At 39.6% G+C, this 20,004-nt stretch overlaps 1 protein-coding gene across 1 annotated transcript in view; it reads left to right on the top strand.

The window, feature by feature from the left end:
• Tgfbr3 (transforming growth factor beta receptor 3) overlaps positions 1–20,004 on the top strand; it is a 192,440-nt gene that overhangs the window by 16,056 nt on the left and 156,380 nt on the right. The window contains exon 2 of the mRNA XM_003478932.5: positions 2,674–2,830. Within this exon, the coding sequence (XP_003478980.2) occupies positions 2,770–2,830 (61 nt within the window). The 5' untranslated portion in view covers positions 2,674–2,769. The remainder of the gene's footprint in view (positions 1–2,673; positions 2,831–20,004) is intronic.

The following is a 20,004-nucleotide window of genomic DNA, read 5'->3' as shown; positions in this document are numbered from 1 at the left end:
ATCTTTCTGGCCTTCATCTGCCATCAGGGCAGGTGTGGATCTTGGGATTTGGGGTTTTTCGTTGTCACTAAGATCATGCTGACCTCTTTCAGCTCAGTCTATTTATATATCTTTAGGATGACAAATTTTCAACTGAGTCGTCCTGATTTTCAATAATTTCACATATATAGCTGGGTACATAGCCATGTGAGAGACACTAGTTTTTTCTTACTAGCTCTTAGCCCACTGCCAGATAGCCATTTTGCCATAATTTTCCTCTCAGATAGAGTGAGATTTATTTTTAAAACAAAAACAAAAAATTCAACCCAGAAAATATTGTTCCTAACTAGCTCCTCTTGGACATTGGTTTAAACCCATGATGGGGTCAGGATCCGTTTGAGAAGGGTTTTTCTAGCTAATCCTGGTCTTTACCTGTGTGTGCTTTTGGATCACCAAGGAATGCAAGGCAGTGAGCTCCATTTGATGGCCCCAGCATTAACCCAGGCCAATGCTGAAAGCAGAATTGTGCTAGTAGCAGAATTACTAACATATTCTTCTTTGTAATTCATGAAGCTTGCTCTCTCAGAATTTTCCTAAATTTGTAGATACTAAGTATTTCATACCTGTTGAATAGAACACATTGCCTTGAACTGTGTAGACACAAAATTATGCTTTCAGAATTTTAGAGGTCCTGTTTGTATTTCAAAAGGAAGCATTTAGTTCATAAAGTCCAAAGACTTTTAGCAAGGTCAAAAAGCCAAGGCCCGGGAGTCCTTGGTCTATGCAAAATGAGGGTCATAGAACCTCACAGAAGAGAGGAGTTTATGTCCCTGGGTTTGTTTCAAAGCTATTACTTTTTGGAAGCCTGCTGTCATCCTGAATTCTTTCAAATAGGGAACCAGTCTGTAAGTTGTGTGTGAAGGCGCTGCTGCGTCCAGGTCTTGGCCCAAACTGGAGTTCAGCCGAGTGGGAACCACATGCTTCCCTTTATATTCTCTGCTTTCTGATCCTGTCACCACACTAGGAATATTAGATAAAAACCCTCCGCAGTTTATTTTCTTTTTTGAACGAGTTACATTAGGGAAGGACTTTTAAGCTAAAAGAAGCAAAACTCCCTCTTTGTTAGAAACAGCAGTGTGCAGTTTCAACTTGTCTTGGACTTCCTCAGAGATGTTTTAAGATCCGGTGTAAACTTGCTGTGGTTTGCCTTTGGGCATCAAACTGTTTAGCTTGGCTCTATTATATCTGTAATTGCTGTATTTTAATAATTGCCCAATATTCTTGTCAGCAATTTGCAGTCTATATTTTTTAATAGAACCATTTGCCTTTCTTTCCACAGGTTTGTTCAAACCTGGTTTAAGCCCCTGGATTAATACAGTGCAGCCTTACAGCTCCTCAGATCCATCTGTGGGCAGGGGTGACACAAGCTCATTAAGTATTCCCACAAGCCTCATGCTGCCTATGGTTTATGTGTCCCATAAAAATACACTAGGAAGCCATCTTCTCCTGAGATCTCCTTACAGGAATTTGCTTAAAAGTTTTTTGCATTTTAGCATTTGCTGAAATAGCGTTTTCTTTTAAAGAGCTTTGTCCATCCATATCAGTGCATTCAGGTTCCCAGGAATTCCACCATCTTGCTTTGTCCAGGGCTTAGAGACAGGCAGGATCTTTGTACCTTTTATCTGTTTGTTAGATAGCTTTTATTGCTGATGAGAAGGAACCATACCTGGATCATACTAGGTGCTCAATAAATATTTGTTGAATTGAGCAACTTCTGTTCATTGTGCTGGATTTAGGGTTGTAGGGCTGGAAAATATACTTTGGAATGTTTCTACGAAGCATGTGTTAGGACTGTGGGAAGAATATTCTAGGTAAGCAGACCACCAGCAAACTGCCATTCAAGACTTGGGGTAGGAAAGGTTAGAAAGGTCTTTTAGATCATCTACTGTAGTAATCAAGAAAGTCTCAGATGGGGTCAAGAGAGACTTTTCCCCTGTTAAAATGTCAGCCAACAGTTGAAATAAAAGCCTTTCCTTTTTTATGGTTCTTTGGGTTTTTTTTTTAGATTGATTCTCACTGTCATTTAATTTTATCATTGTGATAACCCTGTCATTATGATATTAAATTGAGTCTCTAATCAGAGCTATTTCTGTTTGCTTGCTGGCACTAGGGAATGTGTATTTGGAGTATTATTGATTACTTTAGTATCACAGTATCACTGGTGGAGTTATAGATGCATCTCAATTTTATTCTGTAGTCCTGAAAACTCTATAAAACCAAAGATTTTTTTAAAAGCAAGTTTGGTGTTGTGGACTTACAGGCCCAGCTATTTCAGAGAATGATAATAGGAGGATTGTATCAGCCCAGGAGTTTGAGACCAGTCTGGGCAACATAGTGAGTCTGATCTCAAAAACAAAATGAAACAGAACACAACAAAACCAATCCCCCAAACCTCCAGTTTAACCCAAAGATTTAAATGTCACATATAAGCAAAAGTATTTGCTGTAGAAATGCTTATTGGACAATTACCACCCCCTTCTCTTCCTAGTTTGGTTGAGTAATGTCCTGGCATGTTTTTCAAGACAAATTTCTTTTCTGATGCTTTTCAGAAATTCTCCATTTAACTTTAATTTGTATTTATGAAAAGAAGTTTCTGTACTGTGTTTTCATAGTGAAATTTGTTTATTTTTATAGGAAATTTGAAAATTGCCAAGAGGGATTTTCAGGCTACTTCTAATTTTCAAAGATTGTCTGTGATCTGAAGAACTGTCGGCTGCTGCAGAAAGAAAAATGACGTCTCATTATGTGGTCGCTGTGTTTGCCCTGATGACTGCCTGTTTAGCCACTGCAGGTAAGTTGCATAGTATATTACACATTCATGATATTCTTTTCAATATGTTTTTTCTCAGTTTTTTCAGTTTAGCAGGATTAGACCATGTGATGTTGATGTAAAACCCAAGTACTTAACATTCTTAGGATCAATAAAATATTTGACTACTATACAGATACATAGTATGTTTGCCTATGTTATGTTTTACTAGGTTGGCACTAGGCATTCTAAGTTAGTGACCCAGATACTTAGCTAATCTGTGGATGTGGCAGGTCGAGAGCAGATGTGCTAATAATTAATCCTACTTCACTTTATTATATACATGGATTATACTTGCATTCTTACTCTAAATAAGAATTTTAAGAAAGAGACTTTTTTCTTTATTTCAGAGTAAATAGACCTTCTATGCAGAGGTGACACTTGGAAGATGGGCTGCATGGGAGCTGTTTAATTTTATCTATTTAAAGATACCTTAATATATAACTTTCTAAAAAGCAGAGAAAAGGTCTGAGCATGTAGCTTAGTGATAGGGTACTTCCCAGCATGTGTAAGGCCCTAGGTATGATCCCCAGCACCACCGAAAAATAATAAATAAAAGAAAAAAAGAACAAGAAAAGTAGCAAAACACCTTGTGTTTCCTAAAGACCGTGGGACTGTGAGGCTGGAGATGAGGAGCAGCAGTGGTGGCAATGGTATCACTTAGTGAGAGAATCAGATCCCCCGTATGGACATCTTAGCATTCATGTCAGGATTACTTAATGCATTTAGAAGCTTGATTTGCTCTATTTTGCTATAGTTTGCTTATATCTCTTCTATAATGAACTCCACGAAACTAGTGTGTTGAATCAATTCTGGGAACTGATAAATCTCAATGAGAAATCATGGATTTAAAAAATGCTAAGCCTCTTGGCTTTGGCTATTCTCTGCACATGCAGAGGAGAGTAAAATAATTATCATTTATTAGTGTTTGCTACAGTAGCCACTGGGCTAATTAGTTGCAGAACCTGAAAGTGAAAAAGGATAGTCTTATTTAAGGAGCTCACTTAGTCATGATTCTGAGTTAGGCACAGTTATTTTTGCCACTTTATGAGTGATGAGATACGGAGAGATTAGGTAACTTGTGCGGTGCTGTGTTGCTGGGAAGTGGAGGAGCCAGATTTTATGTCCAAATTCTGCATCTGTGCTCTTATTAACCTGTATGTTGCCCTAAAGAAACCATCTCAACGCAGAGGCTCACATGGATCAGACCTGGACTGTGCAGATGCAGCCTGACTGAAAGAGAACTGTCAGAAATTAGTTTCAGAGACTGGAAAGGAGAATGTCCCTTGCACTGCAGATATCTTGAAAGAAAGCTGCCATGTGCTTTTGAATGCCAGTGTGTGAATCTGAACTGCCCATTCTCTCTCTATTACTGTCTGTCAGCAGTTTCATTTTGTCTCATTTATTGAAGAGTTATTTGCCTTTTAGACTGTGTATTAAAACTGATCTTAATTAAAATCTCACTGAAAAGTAATGGGGGGGGGAGAGGAAAAGAGAAACCACTTGATGGAAAATCTGCTGTTTGATGACAAGATGTAAAATCATCCCTGGTGGGTTTGAGGCAAGGCTTTCTGTTTTGCTTAATGCCTTGGTCAGACTGAAAAATGCTGAAGGTACTTCGTGGGAATGTGGTAAGTTTGATGGCTCCATATGGTCTTGATTTGGGGGTGGGGTACTGGGATTGACCTATGAGCTTCATACTGAGCCTCCCTCCTCCCTTATTTTCTATTTTTTTTTTTTTTTTTTTTGTCTTTTTTGTTTTTATCGGTATCGGGGATCGAACTTACGGCTGCCTGCTTGCAAGGCAGGCACTTATGCTGCTGAGCTAAATCTCCAGCCCCACCTTATTTTCTATTTTGAGACAGGGTCTTGCTAAGTCACTAAATTGAATGTGTATTTGACTTGGGATCCTTTTATCTCAGCCTCCCAAAGTGTAGGATTACAGATGTGTGCTACTATGCCTGGCTGATGTTTCTGGTACTGAGTCAGGTTTTTTTTTTTTTGGTATTGGATTGAACTGAGAACCTTGCACTTGTAGGCTCTGTGGCACTAAGCTATATCCACAGCCTGAATTGGTTTTGCTTAAGACCCTCCTTCCTTTTTTAAGCTATTAGCAGAGTATATATATATATATTTTTTTTTTTTTTCTTTTTTTGGTGATACTACGACTTAAACCCAGGGCTTTGCTTGTGTTGGGCAAGTACCTTAACACTGAGCTGTGTTGCTAGCCTGGGAAAATATTTTTGAGTTGCTTACATACGTAAAGCTTTGCAGAGGTGGAAGGGACAGTAGAATCACAGATTTTATGAGAGCACAAGGCAACTGATAGATAACACAGAGGTGGAGATGCCTTTTAGGTGTAGGAGTTTGTTGTTATTGCTTTATATAAACTAATGGGCCAAAGGAGTGAAGGAGGGAAAAAATGTCTTGTATGTGCTGATACCGAGTACCTTTCTATCTAGGCTCAGCCTACTTATCCAGATGCTTTCTGGGACACTTTAGATGACTTGAACTTCAAGAAGCTAGTAATAATAACAATAATAATGATAGTAATAATACTGAATATTGGTAATTACTGTGTGCCTGGCTCTGTTCAAAGTACTTCATGTGTATTATCTTATTTTACCCTCGTAACCACCCTAAGAAGTGTAGGTACTTTGATTATCTTCAGTTCATAGATGAAGAAGCTGAGGCACAGAGATTAAATAACTTCCTTTAAGGTCACTTAGCTAATTAATGGCAGATTTAAACATAAGCCTACTTAAAGCTAGGTCTGAAGATTAAGCCTTTAAACCTCTATGCTATGAAATATTACTGATCTGAAGGGTGTTTTGAAAGAATACTCCTGTATTTGCTTTATGCCATCAAGCCCTCTTGAGATATAAATGACTTATTCACTGAGTCTTTGCTAAGTGCACCTCCAGTACCAGTCACTTAGGGATGTACAGAGAGATGTAAGCTTTCCCCCTTCTTTTGAGTTAATTGTACTTTACTTGGCTTTATAAAATATAGTCATAGCAAAAGCCCCAGAAGACCTGGGAGACATTCAGTAGTGGAAACTCATGAGGGATAGGGCAACTAGGGAAGGCTTTGTGGAAGCTCCAGCCTCGATCTCTGTCCTAATGGTTGGGTAGACTCTGGGAAGAAGATGACTTTGGGCTGGCCAGATGGGAGAACTGTGCCTTATGTGGTGTGTGGTATGTAGATAATGGACTCTTGTTTTTTTTTTTTTTTTAACTGAATAGATGACCTGGAGAATGGTGTGGGAATGGAGCAGGAGATCTTCCTGGAAGGCAGGGTAGGCATAGACTGTGGAGGACCTTAAATATCAGAAGAAGGCTTGTGGATTTCATTCTGAGGTTTGGACTTTCTCCTTCTATCTTCTGAGCTAAAGGCATGCACTGTTCAGTCTTAGAATTCAGACTGTGGTATCGAACAGTTTGATGCCTTGTTAGCTTCAAAAGGACAGTGCCAGGGATGCAGGCTTGCTAGCTGCTGGCTCATTTATTTTGTAAAACAACCCTATGAAGTCGGTATTATTATGATTATCGTTACACTTGACACACAGGAAACTGAAACTCAGTTTGGTCAATGATTTGTATACAGTCCTGTGACTAACAAGTGGCAGTGCTGGGACTTAGCCCAGGCAGCTGGCTGTCAAGTTCAGCTCCTTGCCTTCTAATGAGTCTCATTAGGAGACTGTCCTTCGCTTGATCAAGAACCAGGTGAGTCGCTGCCAGTGTAGCATCCTGGAATCTGGAGAGACCCTTTGGCCTGAGAAGGGCTAGCATAGGTCGTCTGAGCATAATGACCCTCGAGTAATGGGCCTTCTTGATTTGTATTCTTCTTTCACAGAAATGGCTCTGAAGCTGTAAATCAGAGGAAAAGTGTAAAGTTCTTGGAGCAAAAGGGGTAAAGGGAGTAAAAGACCTCTTGTACATATGGGGGTAGGGGTGGGGCAAGCACAGTGGAGGAAAAAAAATGAGCCCAGGTTAGACCAGCGGGCATAGTGGGCACCTACTTGTAGCAGCGCATAGTTTTGGCTGGGCCTTCTGTGGACGCCTGCCTGTCTGCCTTTCTAATTTACTTCCTCCCATTCCTTCCCTTTGTTCTCTTCCTTTCCTTCCCACCTTCCTTCCTTCTTTGCCTTCCTTTCTTGCCTTCCTTCCTTCCTTCTTCTGTTCTCTGTTTCTCTCTCTCTCTCTCTCTCTCTCTCTCTCTCTCTCTCTCACTGTTGAAGGTGGCGGTGGGCAGCACATCACAGCACGTGGTTAGTGGTTTTTTTGATAAATTAATAACTTGTCTTTTTCTCTCTCTTTCTTTTTGAGACAGGATCTTGCTATGTAGACTAGAATGACTTTGAACTCACTGTGATCCTCCTGCCTCAGCCTCCTCAGTGCTGGGATTATGGGCATGCGTCACCATGCCCGTCTCTCCTCCCCTCTTTTGTACCTTGGTTATTGTATAACATTGTGGGCAGGGAGGGCTGTGCGTTTGGTAAACATGCTGTGTAAGAACCATAATACCTCCCAAATAGCTGTTATTTGAAGTTACTTATTGGCACCTTATCTTAGATCCTGTGATCTAATATACGAAAAACGAGAAGTTTGAAAAATAAATGCCTGCTATTGCAGGCTTAAGTTTTTACTAAACTCACTAAGCTTTCACTTTTAAAAACAGCTCTGCACATCTTTAAAAAATATTAGCTGCTGCTTCTGAAGTTTGCCAGGGTTAGGTAGGGCTGTTTCCAGGAGCTGAAATAATGAGAAAAAGAGGTGCACTTGGAACATTCAGGGAAGTTAGTTTGGTTGGAAGGGGTGGACTTGGCTGCATCTACTGGCCCCCATGGCCCAGCAAGCAAGGTCTGCCGAGGTGAGTTCTGCAGAGATGTTGCCCTGTCTGAGCCAGGGGCTGAATCGGGATGCCTGGCTCCCTTGTTCCACCATCCTGATCAGGTGCCCAGATGCATCCTTTGGACGCTTGCCCACAGCCTGCATGTGTGTTTCAGCTAAGCAGACACACTTCTTTTTATCTCTGTCGTCAGTTATACCTGGAATCCAGGCGTAGTCCGTGGAAAACGGAAGCAATTTTAGCCTGAGCCTTTGTCTTGTTAAGAAAACTCTGAAGGCTTTGTACCTTGGGAACAGCAAGTCGAGATACCAGCTGGTGACTACTCAGATGGGGGGTGGGACAAGCTGGCAGCCTGAGAGTCTACACTAAATAATATCGTATTGATAGTGTTCAGAACGTTTTATACCTCATATTTCACTTGACCTTCCCGGCAGTCTCTAGGGTAAGCAGATACTTTCTTCATTTTCAGAATGAGAATAACGAGAGGCTTAGAGCAAGTGATCTAAAAAGAATTGAAAAAGTGATTTCAACTTTTGGTGAAACTGGGACTCAGATACTCTTCTGCAGACAAATGACACCAACAGATCTTCTGCTCTGTTTGCTGCGTTGCATCCCTTAGTCCAGTGGTGGTGAACCTATGGCAAGTGTGTTATTGGCTTTTTTTCAAAGATAAAATATATTAATATAACAGTTATTTTCTAAACTAGAACCTCAGTATTCAGGTTTAATTGCAGTGTTGGCACTTGGTGATAAGTGAGTTTTGGGTTGCAGTCACTTGATTTCTAAAAGTTCATCATCCCTGCCTTAGCCCCTCACCCCTCAGCACTTCTTAAGAATGCAGTCAGCTGCTGTCCTGGGCATGTGACATGGGTCAGTTCATTTAATCCTTACAGAAAGTTCCTGAGATTGGTATTTACCATTATCACTATTATGTTATTATTACTGCGTCACCATGGGTAATGTTATTATAACACTCATATTACAAATGAAGAGACTAGGGCTTAGGAAAGATAAATGTGAGGGCTGAGGATTTAGCTCAGTAGTGTAAGAGCTTGTCTGGCAAGTGCAAGGTCGTGAGTTCAATCCCTGGTACAAAAAAAAAAAAGATAAATGTAATATATAATGAGAAACAAACCAAAAATCAAGTGTATAGAAGCAGTGAGGTAGCAACACCAGAGTTCATGCTGTTACTGTTATGGTGCCCAAAAGGACTGGCACTATTTGCCTTTTAAAAAAAGCTATTTTCAAAAATTTATTTTTAATTGACAAGTAAACATTGTATGTGTCAATATTGTATAACACGATTTTATATATAGATATGTTTGTTTACATTGTGAAATGCATGATTCAGCTATTAACATATGTGTTACTTCCTATACTTATCATTTTTTTTTTTGGTATGATGAGAACACTTTAATAGCTTAGCCATTTCCATATGTATAATACATTGTTGTCAGCTGTAGTCCCTGTGGCATACCATGGAGCTCTTAGACTTATTTTTCCTAACTGCTATTTTCTATTCTTTTACCAGTCTCCTGATCCCAGCCCAGGTAACCACAATTTTACTGTTCCTGTAAATTTGACCTTTTAAAATTTCACATATGAATAAATTGTGCAGTATTAGTCTTCTGTGCTTGGCTTATTTCACTTAACATAAAGTGTTCCAGGTTTGTCCATGTCGTAGCCACTGACAGGACTCCTTTCTTTTTCAAGGGTGGATAGTAAGCAACCATAGACATAGTCTCACTATCTTTATCCATTTGGCCTGCCCTTGAGTTAATGGTCTGAGAACTGCAGAGGTGGTTCTGCCATGGTTTTCTCCTTTTTGCCAACTGAATGATCAAAAGCTGTAACTCCTAAGGGCAGGAAGGTAGGGAAGGGTGCTGCCTGGGAGCTGCCTCTGAGGAATGTAAGAGAACAAGGTTGATAGGACTGCTGGGCTGGGTGGTGTGGCTCAGTGGTGGCATTGTTGCAGGCTTAGCATGTTTCAGGGCCTGGGTTCAGTACTTAGCACTCCCTGTGCCCAAACTGAAGAGGAATGTTCTTGAATGTTCAAAGCAAATGACAAGAAGACTTACCTAGGCAACTCTTCGGTCTTTGGACCCAGCTAGTTGATTTAATCTTTGATTATTCCTGTCTTTAGTTCTTTACTTTTGTGTTTAATTCTGCTTCTGGACACTTAGGCAAAGCCTGTTGTCAGTTGTGATGCCAGCTATCACCAGGATGCTGAACTTTCTATTTATTTTAAAGAGCAAAAAGTTGTTCTTAAAAGGTCCAGAGTGGCTTGAGTGGCCTGCTGTGTTCTCTCTGGGATACTGTGTGTGCCCAAGTTTGATTAGACCCCCGCTTCCTCCTTATTCTTTAGAGTTTTGCGTAGAAGCAATACACCAAATGTGTGCACACATGTGGTTACAGTTAGTGACAGTCAAGAGAAAGATGAGCTTGTTTTTCAGAGACTCCTCTGCCCTGCCTAGAACCTCGAAGCTTTTATCTGGGTAAAATATGGTATCTATTAAATATAAGATCTTTTTCTCTTTCTTTTTTTCATTTGCAAGGAGAGCTTACTAATAGCTAGTTTGATAACTAGATGTATGTGTAGTACAAAAAAGATGGGTCAATAAAGTGAGTAAGATTATCTATAGATTGGATACCAGACAAGGCAACACAATCATGGTTTTCTGCCCTTTGCCACTTTATTGTGCTGTGTAGTTACCACTGTCTTCTGTGGATTTCTGATTTATTTGAATTATTTTATGGTACAAGTAATGGTATGTTTTATAAATAGTGATCAACAGTTTTACTAGGACGTGGCTATTTGTGTGCCTACACAGCTGTTTAATTGCTAAGAGCTTTACTCTGACACAGTTGTGTACATAGAAAATTAGATTTTCTCCATTTGTTTGCTTTGATAACTAATCCCTGCTACTCCAGGGGCACCTGGAATCACCAGCTCCAAACCCCGAGTGTGTTGGTTTTAGAAGTGCTGTCAGAGTGGGGAGTGTCCCAGACTTGTCCCTACATGAGACCTCCCCTTGGCACTGGCCCGCCTGGGTGCCTGTGTGAAGCACTTGTCCCATTTGACTGATTGACCCACCCCACACCACATCCATGTGAGCTGCTGACTTTCGTTTTTTTTAAGGTGTTCACTGCCTAAGTGGTTAAAAAAACATCCTGAATCCAGACTAGTCATAGTTTTGATTGCTGAATGGACACTATAAATCAGATGGCATTCTAGAGGGCTTAAAAATGCACTTACAAGGGAAATATCACATGTTTTCTCTCATATGTAGAGTCTTAAAAAAGACATAGAACTAGAAGGGAGTCTACGAGAGAAGAAGGGAGTAAAGGAAAGAGAGGAGGGAGAGGGAATAATATTATGGGAGTGGAAATGATGTATAGTCAATATGAATATATCAAAATGAAAGCCATTATTCTTTATAACTAATAGGCACTCATAAAAAATCTGAAAGAAATCGCACTTGCTCATAGAATGTTCCTTCCAAGAAATAGGCAACAGGTGCTCTGGGGACCGAAACCCAGCTATTCTCCTGCTCTCTCCTGCCAACGTTTAGAAATCTTAAAGCAAAACAAAACCCAGAGTGGTATGTGGAAAATCTTACTACCTTCAAAGGAAAATGTTGCTTTTTTTAAATTTTAAAGTTATTCTCTCTGTTGGCAGTGAGAGGACCCATATATGGCAAAAGGAAAAAGTCTCAATAAAACTTTTGTGTTGTTTTGCTTTGTCCTCACATGCCCGAAAAACTTCATCCTAGGCCAGAAGAGCTACCAGAGCCATGAGGAATGAGACCTGCCTTCCTTTCTGCCTTCCTGCCCCATGGGAAAGGATTCTCAGGTGGTACAGGCCTGGGTGAGCAGTCAGCCCAGTCAATTCTTTTATGGGAGGCACCACTGTGTTGCTCTGTACTTTTTGTGACCACTTTCCCAGCAGGATCTGCGTATGCACCTGTGCATGGCAAACACTGTGTGGTGAACCAAAATGCCACATAGCCCCAGCCTGTCCCTTTCTTTTCTTTTGGAGTCAGAGGAAAGAACCACTTATCTTTTCTCATTTTCTGTAAACTTTTAAATAACTGCTATGTTTTAGATAGAACTTGTGGTCTTTTACTAAGCCTTCAGTGACTCATCAAGTCGCAGATACATTGTTGGGTTTTGAGCCACAGAAAGGGAGGAGAGCTGGGTGTGGTGGCACAATCTGGTCAGCATTTTAGATGCTGAAGCAAAGGGTTGCCATGAGTTCAAGGCAGCCTGGGCTACATAGTGAGTTTGATGTCAGCCTGAACTCTATAGCAAGATCTTGTCTTGGGAGCTAAAAAAGAAAGGAGAGACTCTAGAGTTCCTTAGAGTAAGTGCAAAGAATGAGTTCCATTTTTCATCTTCTGATGTAAATTCCTAAAGTGCCAACTGATTGATTTATTCAACAATGTTTTTTTTGAGGACCTTTGCACTGAGCTATATGTGCTAGCCCTTTAAACATTTTTTTTGTTAAAATTTAAGACAAGATCTTATTAAGTAGTAGTGTTGCTCAGGTGAGACTTGAATGTGTTATCTTCCTGCCTCAGCCCCCCAGAATGCTGGTATTCCAGATGTGAGCTACTGTGCCTGACTTCAGCAAGTGTTTATTGAACACCTGTTGCAGTTCAGGTGTTGGAGATATAGCAGTGAACAAAATAATCATCAATCATTGTCCTCATGAAACATGTCCCTAGTGGGGAAAGATAGATCAGGAGCATATTTTAGCAGGTTATGCATATTTTAGCAGGTTCACTGAAGAAAAAACCTAGGGGCTATTAGTGAGGGAATGCAGTGTTGTAAAGAACAGTGGGAGTTGGAGGTGTAGCTGAGTGGAGTGGTTACCTAGTGGGGACAAGGCCCTGGGTTCTACTCCCAATGCATACACGTGCCCACACACATGCATGCACACATGCATATGGTGATTGAGGAGTATTTCATTGAGATGATATTTGAGGGATGATTTTAAGTGAGCTAAATGGGGGAAGGAGTGTTACAGCAGTTTTTTTTCCTGTAAAAAAATAATTACTTTTAAATAGGTTTTGTAATAAGACTATTCATATTAATTTTGCTTGAGACATATCTTACTTTTTTAGAGCAGAACATTTTGCTTTCAAACTTGGAAATTAAACACAGATATTAGACCAGTGTTTCCTGAATGTAAAATGCATAAGAATCATTGGAAACCTTGTTAGAAATGCAGATTCTGTTAATAGTAAGTCTTGATAGGTCAGAGTACACATTTTTAAAATAGTCTCTTCTGATTCTGATTTTGCTGGTTTGAGGACCATATCTGACAGTGCAGATCATGTTTTCTCAGTGCACAAATTGTAACAAGGAGCCTGCAGATATCCTGACAACATCTTAGTTTGGCTTTACCATGCCTCTAAAGCAGCTGCCTTAAAAACCTTTTTGTAAACTCATTTAGGTCAGAGGGGCCACGTATTGAGAGGAAACTGGTTTGAAGGACCTCCTTGGCTAGCTTTAGCTCCTGGCCGTATGTGTGGACACTGCAGAAACTGTGTGTACCTTTCCTAACTGGGCCTGCATCTCACTGAAGTCCTCACTGTCATTCCAGTCTGACATTTCTCCCTTTTAAGGCCTCTTTTGCCTTTCCCACCTCTTGCCTTGTGACTTCGTGCAGACCAAGGTAGGTGACTTGTGTTGACTCAGTGAGGGCAGGGACATTGCAACAGGCAACAGTGGCTGAGGGACTAGTAACAAGGGGTAATACTGGTTGATTGGATAAAAGGCAGAGTTGAGTTGGCTCGGAGTTAGAGACTAATCCTGAATGTTAAGTGTAGCATACCTCATTTCTATGGAACTGTTTTAGTTTTTAACTGTTGTTTTCTTCATTGACTTCCTATTTCCTAAAAAAAAAAGAACATTTTTTTTAAAGTGAAAAAATTACTTAAGTTCTTACTGATATTCATTAAGCATCCTGATACCGTATTTATTAGAAGTTGGGATAAGACAGTGAAAACAGTGCCTGAAAAGTTGTGTTTTAAAATAACTTTATTTATCTGCCATTGAGTAATTTATTAGATTTTCTGACTTGCTTTCTCAGGCTTCTTTATTGTTACTAGAGGGGCCATGGACAGCCTATGTACAGTTCAGAACTGGCTACAGCCCCAGGTAGTGGTCATTCTGTTTTTGAAATTCAACCAGTGAAGTCTAGAGGAATGTAACAGTATTTTTTTCTTTTTGCCCTGTTTGCTTTTTTTCTAAACCTCCCCCAAATGTGTTTATCTTGTTGGCTGTGCATATGGAGTAGGCTAGAATTTTGCATGGAATTAGAAATTATAAAAAAAAAAAGAAAGATTTCCCTTATGACTAAGGTCATAAGAGTGAGGAATCTTGGATTGTGCAGTACTCTTTGATCAGAAGAAGAGAAGTTTGGATGAGATTTATTTTAGGATATGTACATTTAAAGCTATATATCTTTTTTCTTAAACTTTTTTTGCGGGGGAGTAGAGGAATGGGGATGTAGAGCAGAAACAATATCAGACTTTGAAGTATGAAATCAAGAATTTCTGCTCATTAGAAGAAAAAAGAAATGTCTTTAGGGTGAAGATTATTTGAAATGTATCATGGTAGGAGAAGGTGAAATGGAGTCCCTGCAGTGGTCTGTGGGTCTCTCCTGCTGGGGGCGGATACAGAGACCGTGTGCTTCCCCTCTTCCCTCCTCATGGTGGTAGGTGCCTCTCATCTTCCCCACACAGGCAGAGGCATAATAGCTATCCCCAAAGCCTGGAGAAGGCTTCCTGAGCATTACCTCTCCCACTGCAGTCTACCCCGCCAATCTACACCTGCCTCCTTCTGATTATTAATATCAGAAAAAGTTTTGAGTTTTCAGACTGATGAAAGCTGCAGAGTGGGAGAGAAAGGGGACAAGAAAGGGATTGGGGTCCTTTAGGAAAGAGAGAAAGACAGAAAACTGGTGGGCTCTTTCTTGGTTTGGGATTATAGACTTCACCAGGTTGAGGGGTCACCTGAATGACTGCTTGAATCTAAATAGCTTAAGAAATGTTCTCAACCACCCCAAAAAGGGGAGCTATGACATCAGGCTGACTGAGCTTATGATCTTTGAGCTTGAGAGAGAGAGGGAGAGGGAGAGAGAGAGAGAGAGAGACAGAGAGACAGACAGAGACAGAGACAGAGACAGAGAGAGAGAGACAGAGAGACAGAGACAGAGACAGAGACAGACAGAGACAGACAGACAGAGAGAGAGAGAGAGAGAGAGAGAGAGAGAGAGAACATGAGAGAGAGCAGGCACAAGCGAGCAAGCAAAAGACAGTTGAAAATATCTTTAAAGTGTTCAGGACCCAGAGTAGTAGGTGACTTAAGGTGATTGCTTCCTTGGCTCTCACACCCAAGGTCCTCTCCACAGTGTCTCAGGACTAACTTTTCCATGCTAGTTGCATGAGAAACTTTGCTTAAGACACCTATCCTTATGTGTCTTCCTTGTGAACAAATTTTAGTTCCATCTAACCCAGGAACAGGTTATATTAACCTAAGGGGGTACCTAATGAGGCAGCTGCACATCAGAGGATACCACTAGACATCTCTTTCCATTTCTGGTTAGACAGAGCCAGTGCCTCTTGTCTTTAGGGCTTCTATATATGCAAGCACTCATTTTCTAATTGCTAAAAAGGAAACAAAGCAAAACCAACAAAAAAACCCAAAGGCTGCAGAAGTTCTTAGAGAGAAAAAGGAGAGGAAAATAGATAAGCTGTGCTTCAGAGGGCAATGGGTTGAGGAAGTGGAGAAGAGAAACTGAAAAGCCTTTGGTTGCACTTACAGAGTCACAATCCTGATACATTTTGCCCTCTTGGGTGGCTCACGGAGTGAGCACGTCACTGGACAGAGTCTGAGCAGGTCCCTGTAGCTGAGACAAGGAAGCCAACCCACCCTTCTTTGTCATTGTCTTCTTCTTCCTCCTCTTCTTCTTCTTTTGTGGTACTGGGTATTGAACTCATAGCCTTGCACTTGCCAGGCGGGTGCTTATGCCACTGAGCTAAATCCCCAGCCCCAATCCATCCTTCCTTTTTTAGAAATAAAAATTTAAAATCCCGATTTCTTTGTCTTCTTTCTATTAAAAAAATTTTTTTCTATCCTATCTCAAGTCTGGCATATATGGGGGATCTATAATCCCCAACAACCCACTAGTTTCATCACTCCAAAATTGTCTGTGAGGACAGCACTACTGTCTGTCACAGACAGGTCTCAGCCTGGCCCTATTGGGTGCACCAGAGGCTGAGTCCTCTGTTTTTGCTAAGCTTAATTAGCTCTAGAAATGTGCTATCAAAGACTGTCTGGCAATGTTTCATTAATGATACAGGACAAATTCAAAGGCACTAATTAATTGTGTTAGATTATTTGCAAAGCCCATGCTGAAAAACCTAATTCCTGTAGGAGAAAGTTGGCAGAGAGACTTTGCAGAGATTAGCCTGAACTTTATCTGGTTCAATTGCCTTTTGGAGTAGGGCCAAGAGGGAACTGCTTTTCTTTTTTGGAGAAGTGCATATGACCATTTCTTCCCTAAATTCCAGTTCACTGCTCCAGCACTTGGGTGATGGAACTCATGTGGACCCTTGTAGATCTAAAAGAGTCCAAAGGGCATCTTTAAGAGGTTCTCTGTGCTTTTTGCTTTGTGAGAGAAACACAATCGCTTAACATTTATTAACTAAATAAATACTTCACAAGAGCCTCTTCTTAGTAAAGAGATAGAACTCCAGTTTATTGTGAAAAAATTCAAAATTTAAGTGTTAAATGCTTAAAGACACCAGAATAAGCCTTTTAGAAGTTTTTCTTAAAACAAATCAAATTTCTCATATCCTTTATTTATGTGGCCCAGTATCAAATAATAAAATTTTCAATTGCGATTGCACTGGAAGGTGATTTAAAAAATATTTTAATTTGAAGTATATGCCAACTGAAATATAGTATAATGCATAAAGGGAAAAATAGGTTTGTATTATTGCTACATTTGACGTATCTTATAGAATAATAATATCTAGAATTAGCTCAGCCTGACAAATTGTAGAAAAATAAATGTCCCCTTTCTTTAACGATACAAGAGATTAGAAGCTTTTGAGCCAAGTGCCAGCCTCTGATGACTGAGGGAGATGTAGGCAGTTGAAAAAGAAAGTACAGAAGCATATTTCAGCCTGATCTAAGAGCCAGTTGAGTGTTACTTAACTAAGGGAGCTTTGTAAAGTACAGCTGTGTTTGGAAATATCCTCCCAGAAATCTCCCAGCTCCTGGGTCTGGTCCTGCCACCTCTAACAGGCCTTATCATCTTTTCCTACTCTTTGGGGCTTGAACGGCCTGTGAATAAGTAGTTATGCACAAATTTCAGGTCAAACTTACTTTATTAACATGAATCAAATGAAAAGAATTCTAATGAAAAATTTCAGAGGACTCTGCTGAGACATTTTATGATATTGTCAGACCTTCCTGAACTCAAGGAAAGGCCAGCAAAGTATGTTATTTCTGTTTACCACGCAACTTGGAATCTGTTGGAAAACGCTTACACAAAAGCCTCAGGAGAGTGTGCTGGTGGAGGAATTTGTTTCTAAGTGCGTAGCTGCCTGTGTGTTTACTCTGCATGAGCTCCGGCTATCCTGCTTCTCAGCCAGCAGGCCTGTAGGAGCTGCTTTGGACTTCTAGTCCCTTCTGCAGATGATCCCCGGCCATCTTTATGGAGTTGGTAGGATAGAAGCTCTCAGAGCTGTGAGGGATCATGAAACGTATTTTAAAAGTTGAGAACAAAGTGTTTGGGCTGATAAATGACTTTGACTTTTCTTTGTTGGTTTATTTATTTTTTTTAGTCTCATCACACTTTTTAGGAAAGTAACATCCAGACCTACTGGTATAGTCCAGATAAGCTGTGAGATACCATGAATCATGTTATAATTAATAGTTAAGATGAAGACTTTAGAAAATGATTTTTTTAAAAAAGATAAAATAGCACTCAGGGTTTTTCTAAGATAACCATGATTATTTGTGTTTAAAATATATTAAAGTGGAAGAGAGGCATTATTAGAATGAAAAGTGCTCAGATTGTATAGCATGTGGTGCCTGTTTTTCTATTCATGAACATGGTACACCTTGGCATTTGCTTAGGCTTTATTTAATTTCTTTCAATAATGCATTTGTAATTCTCAGTAGCTTTGTATTTTTTTATTTTTGGTGCTAGGGATTGAACATAGGGCTTTACCACTGAGCTACATCTCCAACTCTTGGAAATTTAGTTTGAAGATTTCAGAGTGTCCAAATAAGGACAGTAACCACAGAATCTGTTTCATCAGTGCTAGATGCTAGAGCCTACTTTAGACCTATCATTTTATCCTCTTCAAACTAATCTTCATAGATATCGATGAAAACTAATGCTCTCTGTGTGCATTGGAAGAGTAATCTCAGACATAAGCTAGTTAGTCAAGTTATTAAAGTTAGATATTGGTCTGACTGGCTTTCCTCTAAACTGTAGAAATTCAGAGCTCAGTGTGTGCTATAAGGAATAGAGAGCTGGGCTCGAGGGTGATATTGCTGAGAAGGGAAGAGTCAAAGCATCTCTCCACTGCAGTAAAATGAAGATCCATGTTCCTTTGGTCTACAGGTCAGAGTCAGGGCAGTTCAGAACCCAAGAATTGACTATTGTACCCTTCTAATAGTCCTTGGATTTTCCTGAGGACTAGCTGTGCTAGAACAACTAGAGTTGTTATAGTAAAGTTTTACTTGAGACTTGTAACTAAAGGATTTTATAGAGATTTTATTTTCCACTATGGTTAGTGACTGAGTACTTTATCAAGGTAAGGAATGATTTTGTTAGACTGTTATACTCTTATTTAGGAAAAGCAGTTTGCCCCAATGCTGAGATTGGTTTTGACAGAGTCATATTAAAGTCGCAAATTAATTCTTTAAATCAGTGGTACTCAAAGTGTGGCCATACTTAGACTTTTTCAGGAGAACCAAACCTTTTTTTTTGTGTGTGTATGATATTTGGGGTTGAATTCACCGGCTTGCCAGGCAGGTGCTTAGGCCACTGAGCTAAATTTCCAGCCCCCAAACCATTTTTATAATGATGCTAAGATACTCTGTTTTTCATTAGGTTAAAATTGCACTGATAGCATAAAAGCAATTGTATAAAACTGCAGATGCCTTACCAAAAACCAAGTGTGCTTCCCTGCCACACACTTGCAGTAAAAACAGCTGCCAATTTCACTTAAGAATGCTCTTGAAGCAGTAAAACCCCTCAAATTAATGTCTTTTTAATATTCTGTATGATGAAATTAGGAGTACACATATACTACTTTTATGTTCCAAATACAATAGTTATCTTGAGCTAAATACTTGTGCAGTTGTTTAAATTGTGAGCTGAACTAGCCTGTTTTCATGGAATACCATTTGACTTGAAAGAATGACGGACAGACAAATGATGGTTATCCAGACTTTGGTATTCTGTAGGAATTTTTCAGCAGAGTACAAAGTGAGCCTGTTACCTCAGGGAAACAGTGGACAGTATTTGTTGCCAATGATAAAATCTTATTTTTCAAACAGAATTAAATTTTGGAAAACTTTTATCTTCACCATGACCGTGCCAGTTTCTTAATAGTTAAATCCTTTTGTGATGAGATCAATGAGGCTAATTGTGATTTTTTGATATTATATAATGAAAATCTTATTTGGCATATTTGTCTACCTCAGGAAATTTACCAGATGACCAGATGACCAATGCCTGATCGTATAAAATATGCATGGGTAAAAGATTCTATATCTTAAGAGTGCAAGATAGAGCAGTTGATTTTTAAAAACCTTTTTGTTTTTAGATAGTTTTAGACTTATAGAAGAGTTGCATAAATAATAGAGAATTCTTTTGTATCTCTCATTCTGCTTTGCCTCATGATAGCATCTTATATAAAACCATAGGACAGTTACCAAAACTAAGAAATTAATCTTGGTACTGCTTTATATTGTCAACTAAAATATTTAGTTTATTTAGATATCATTAATTTTTCTACTAATGGTCTTTTTCTGTTCTAGGATCCAATAAATGCTGTCACATTGTTATTAGTTGTTATGTCACTCAGAAATCCCTTTGTCTTTCAGTGACCTTCACACTTTGGAAAAGTACTGGAGAGTGTTCCTCACTTTGGATCTGTCTTCATGGTTACTCTGAAGTTATGCATTATTAGGAAAGATACCTGAGGCAATGTGCCTTTTTCAGAGCATCAAATCAAAGGTTTATTATGTCGGCAGAAGTTACTACAGTA

This window comes from Cavia porcellus, unplaced genomic scaffold (genome assembly GCF_034190915.1).
Source record: "Cavia porcellus strain 051 isolate PalLab524CR breed Dunkin Hartley unplaced genomic scaffold, mCavPor4.1 scaffold_1, whole genome shotgun sequence".
NCBI lineage: Eukaryota > Metazoa > Chordata > Mammalia > Rodentia > Caviidae > Cavia > Cavia porcellus.
This window is presented reverse-complemented; position numbering and strand designations above follow the sequence as displayed.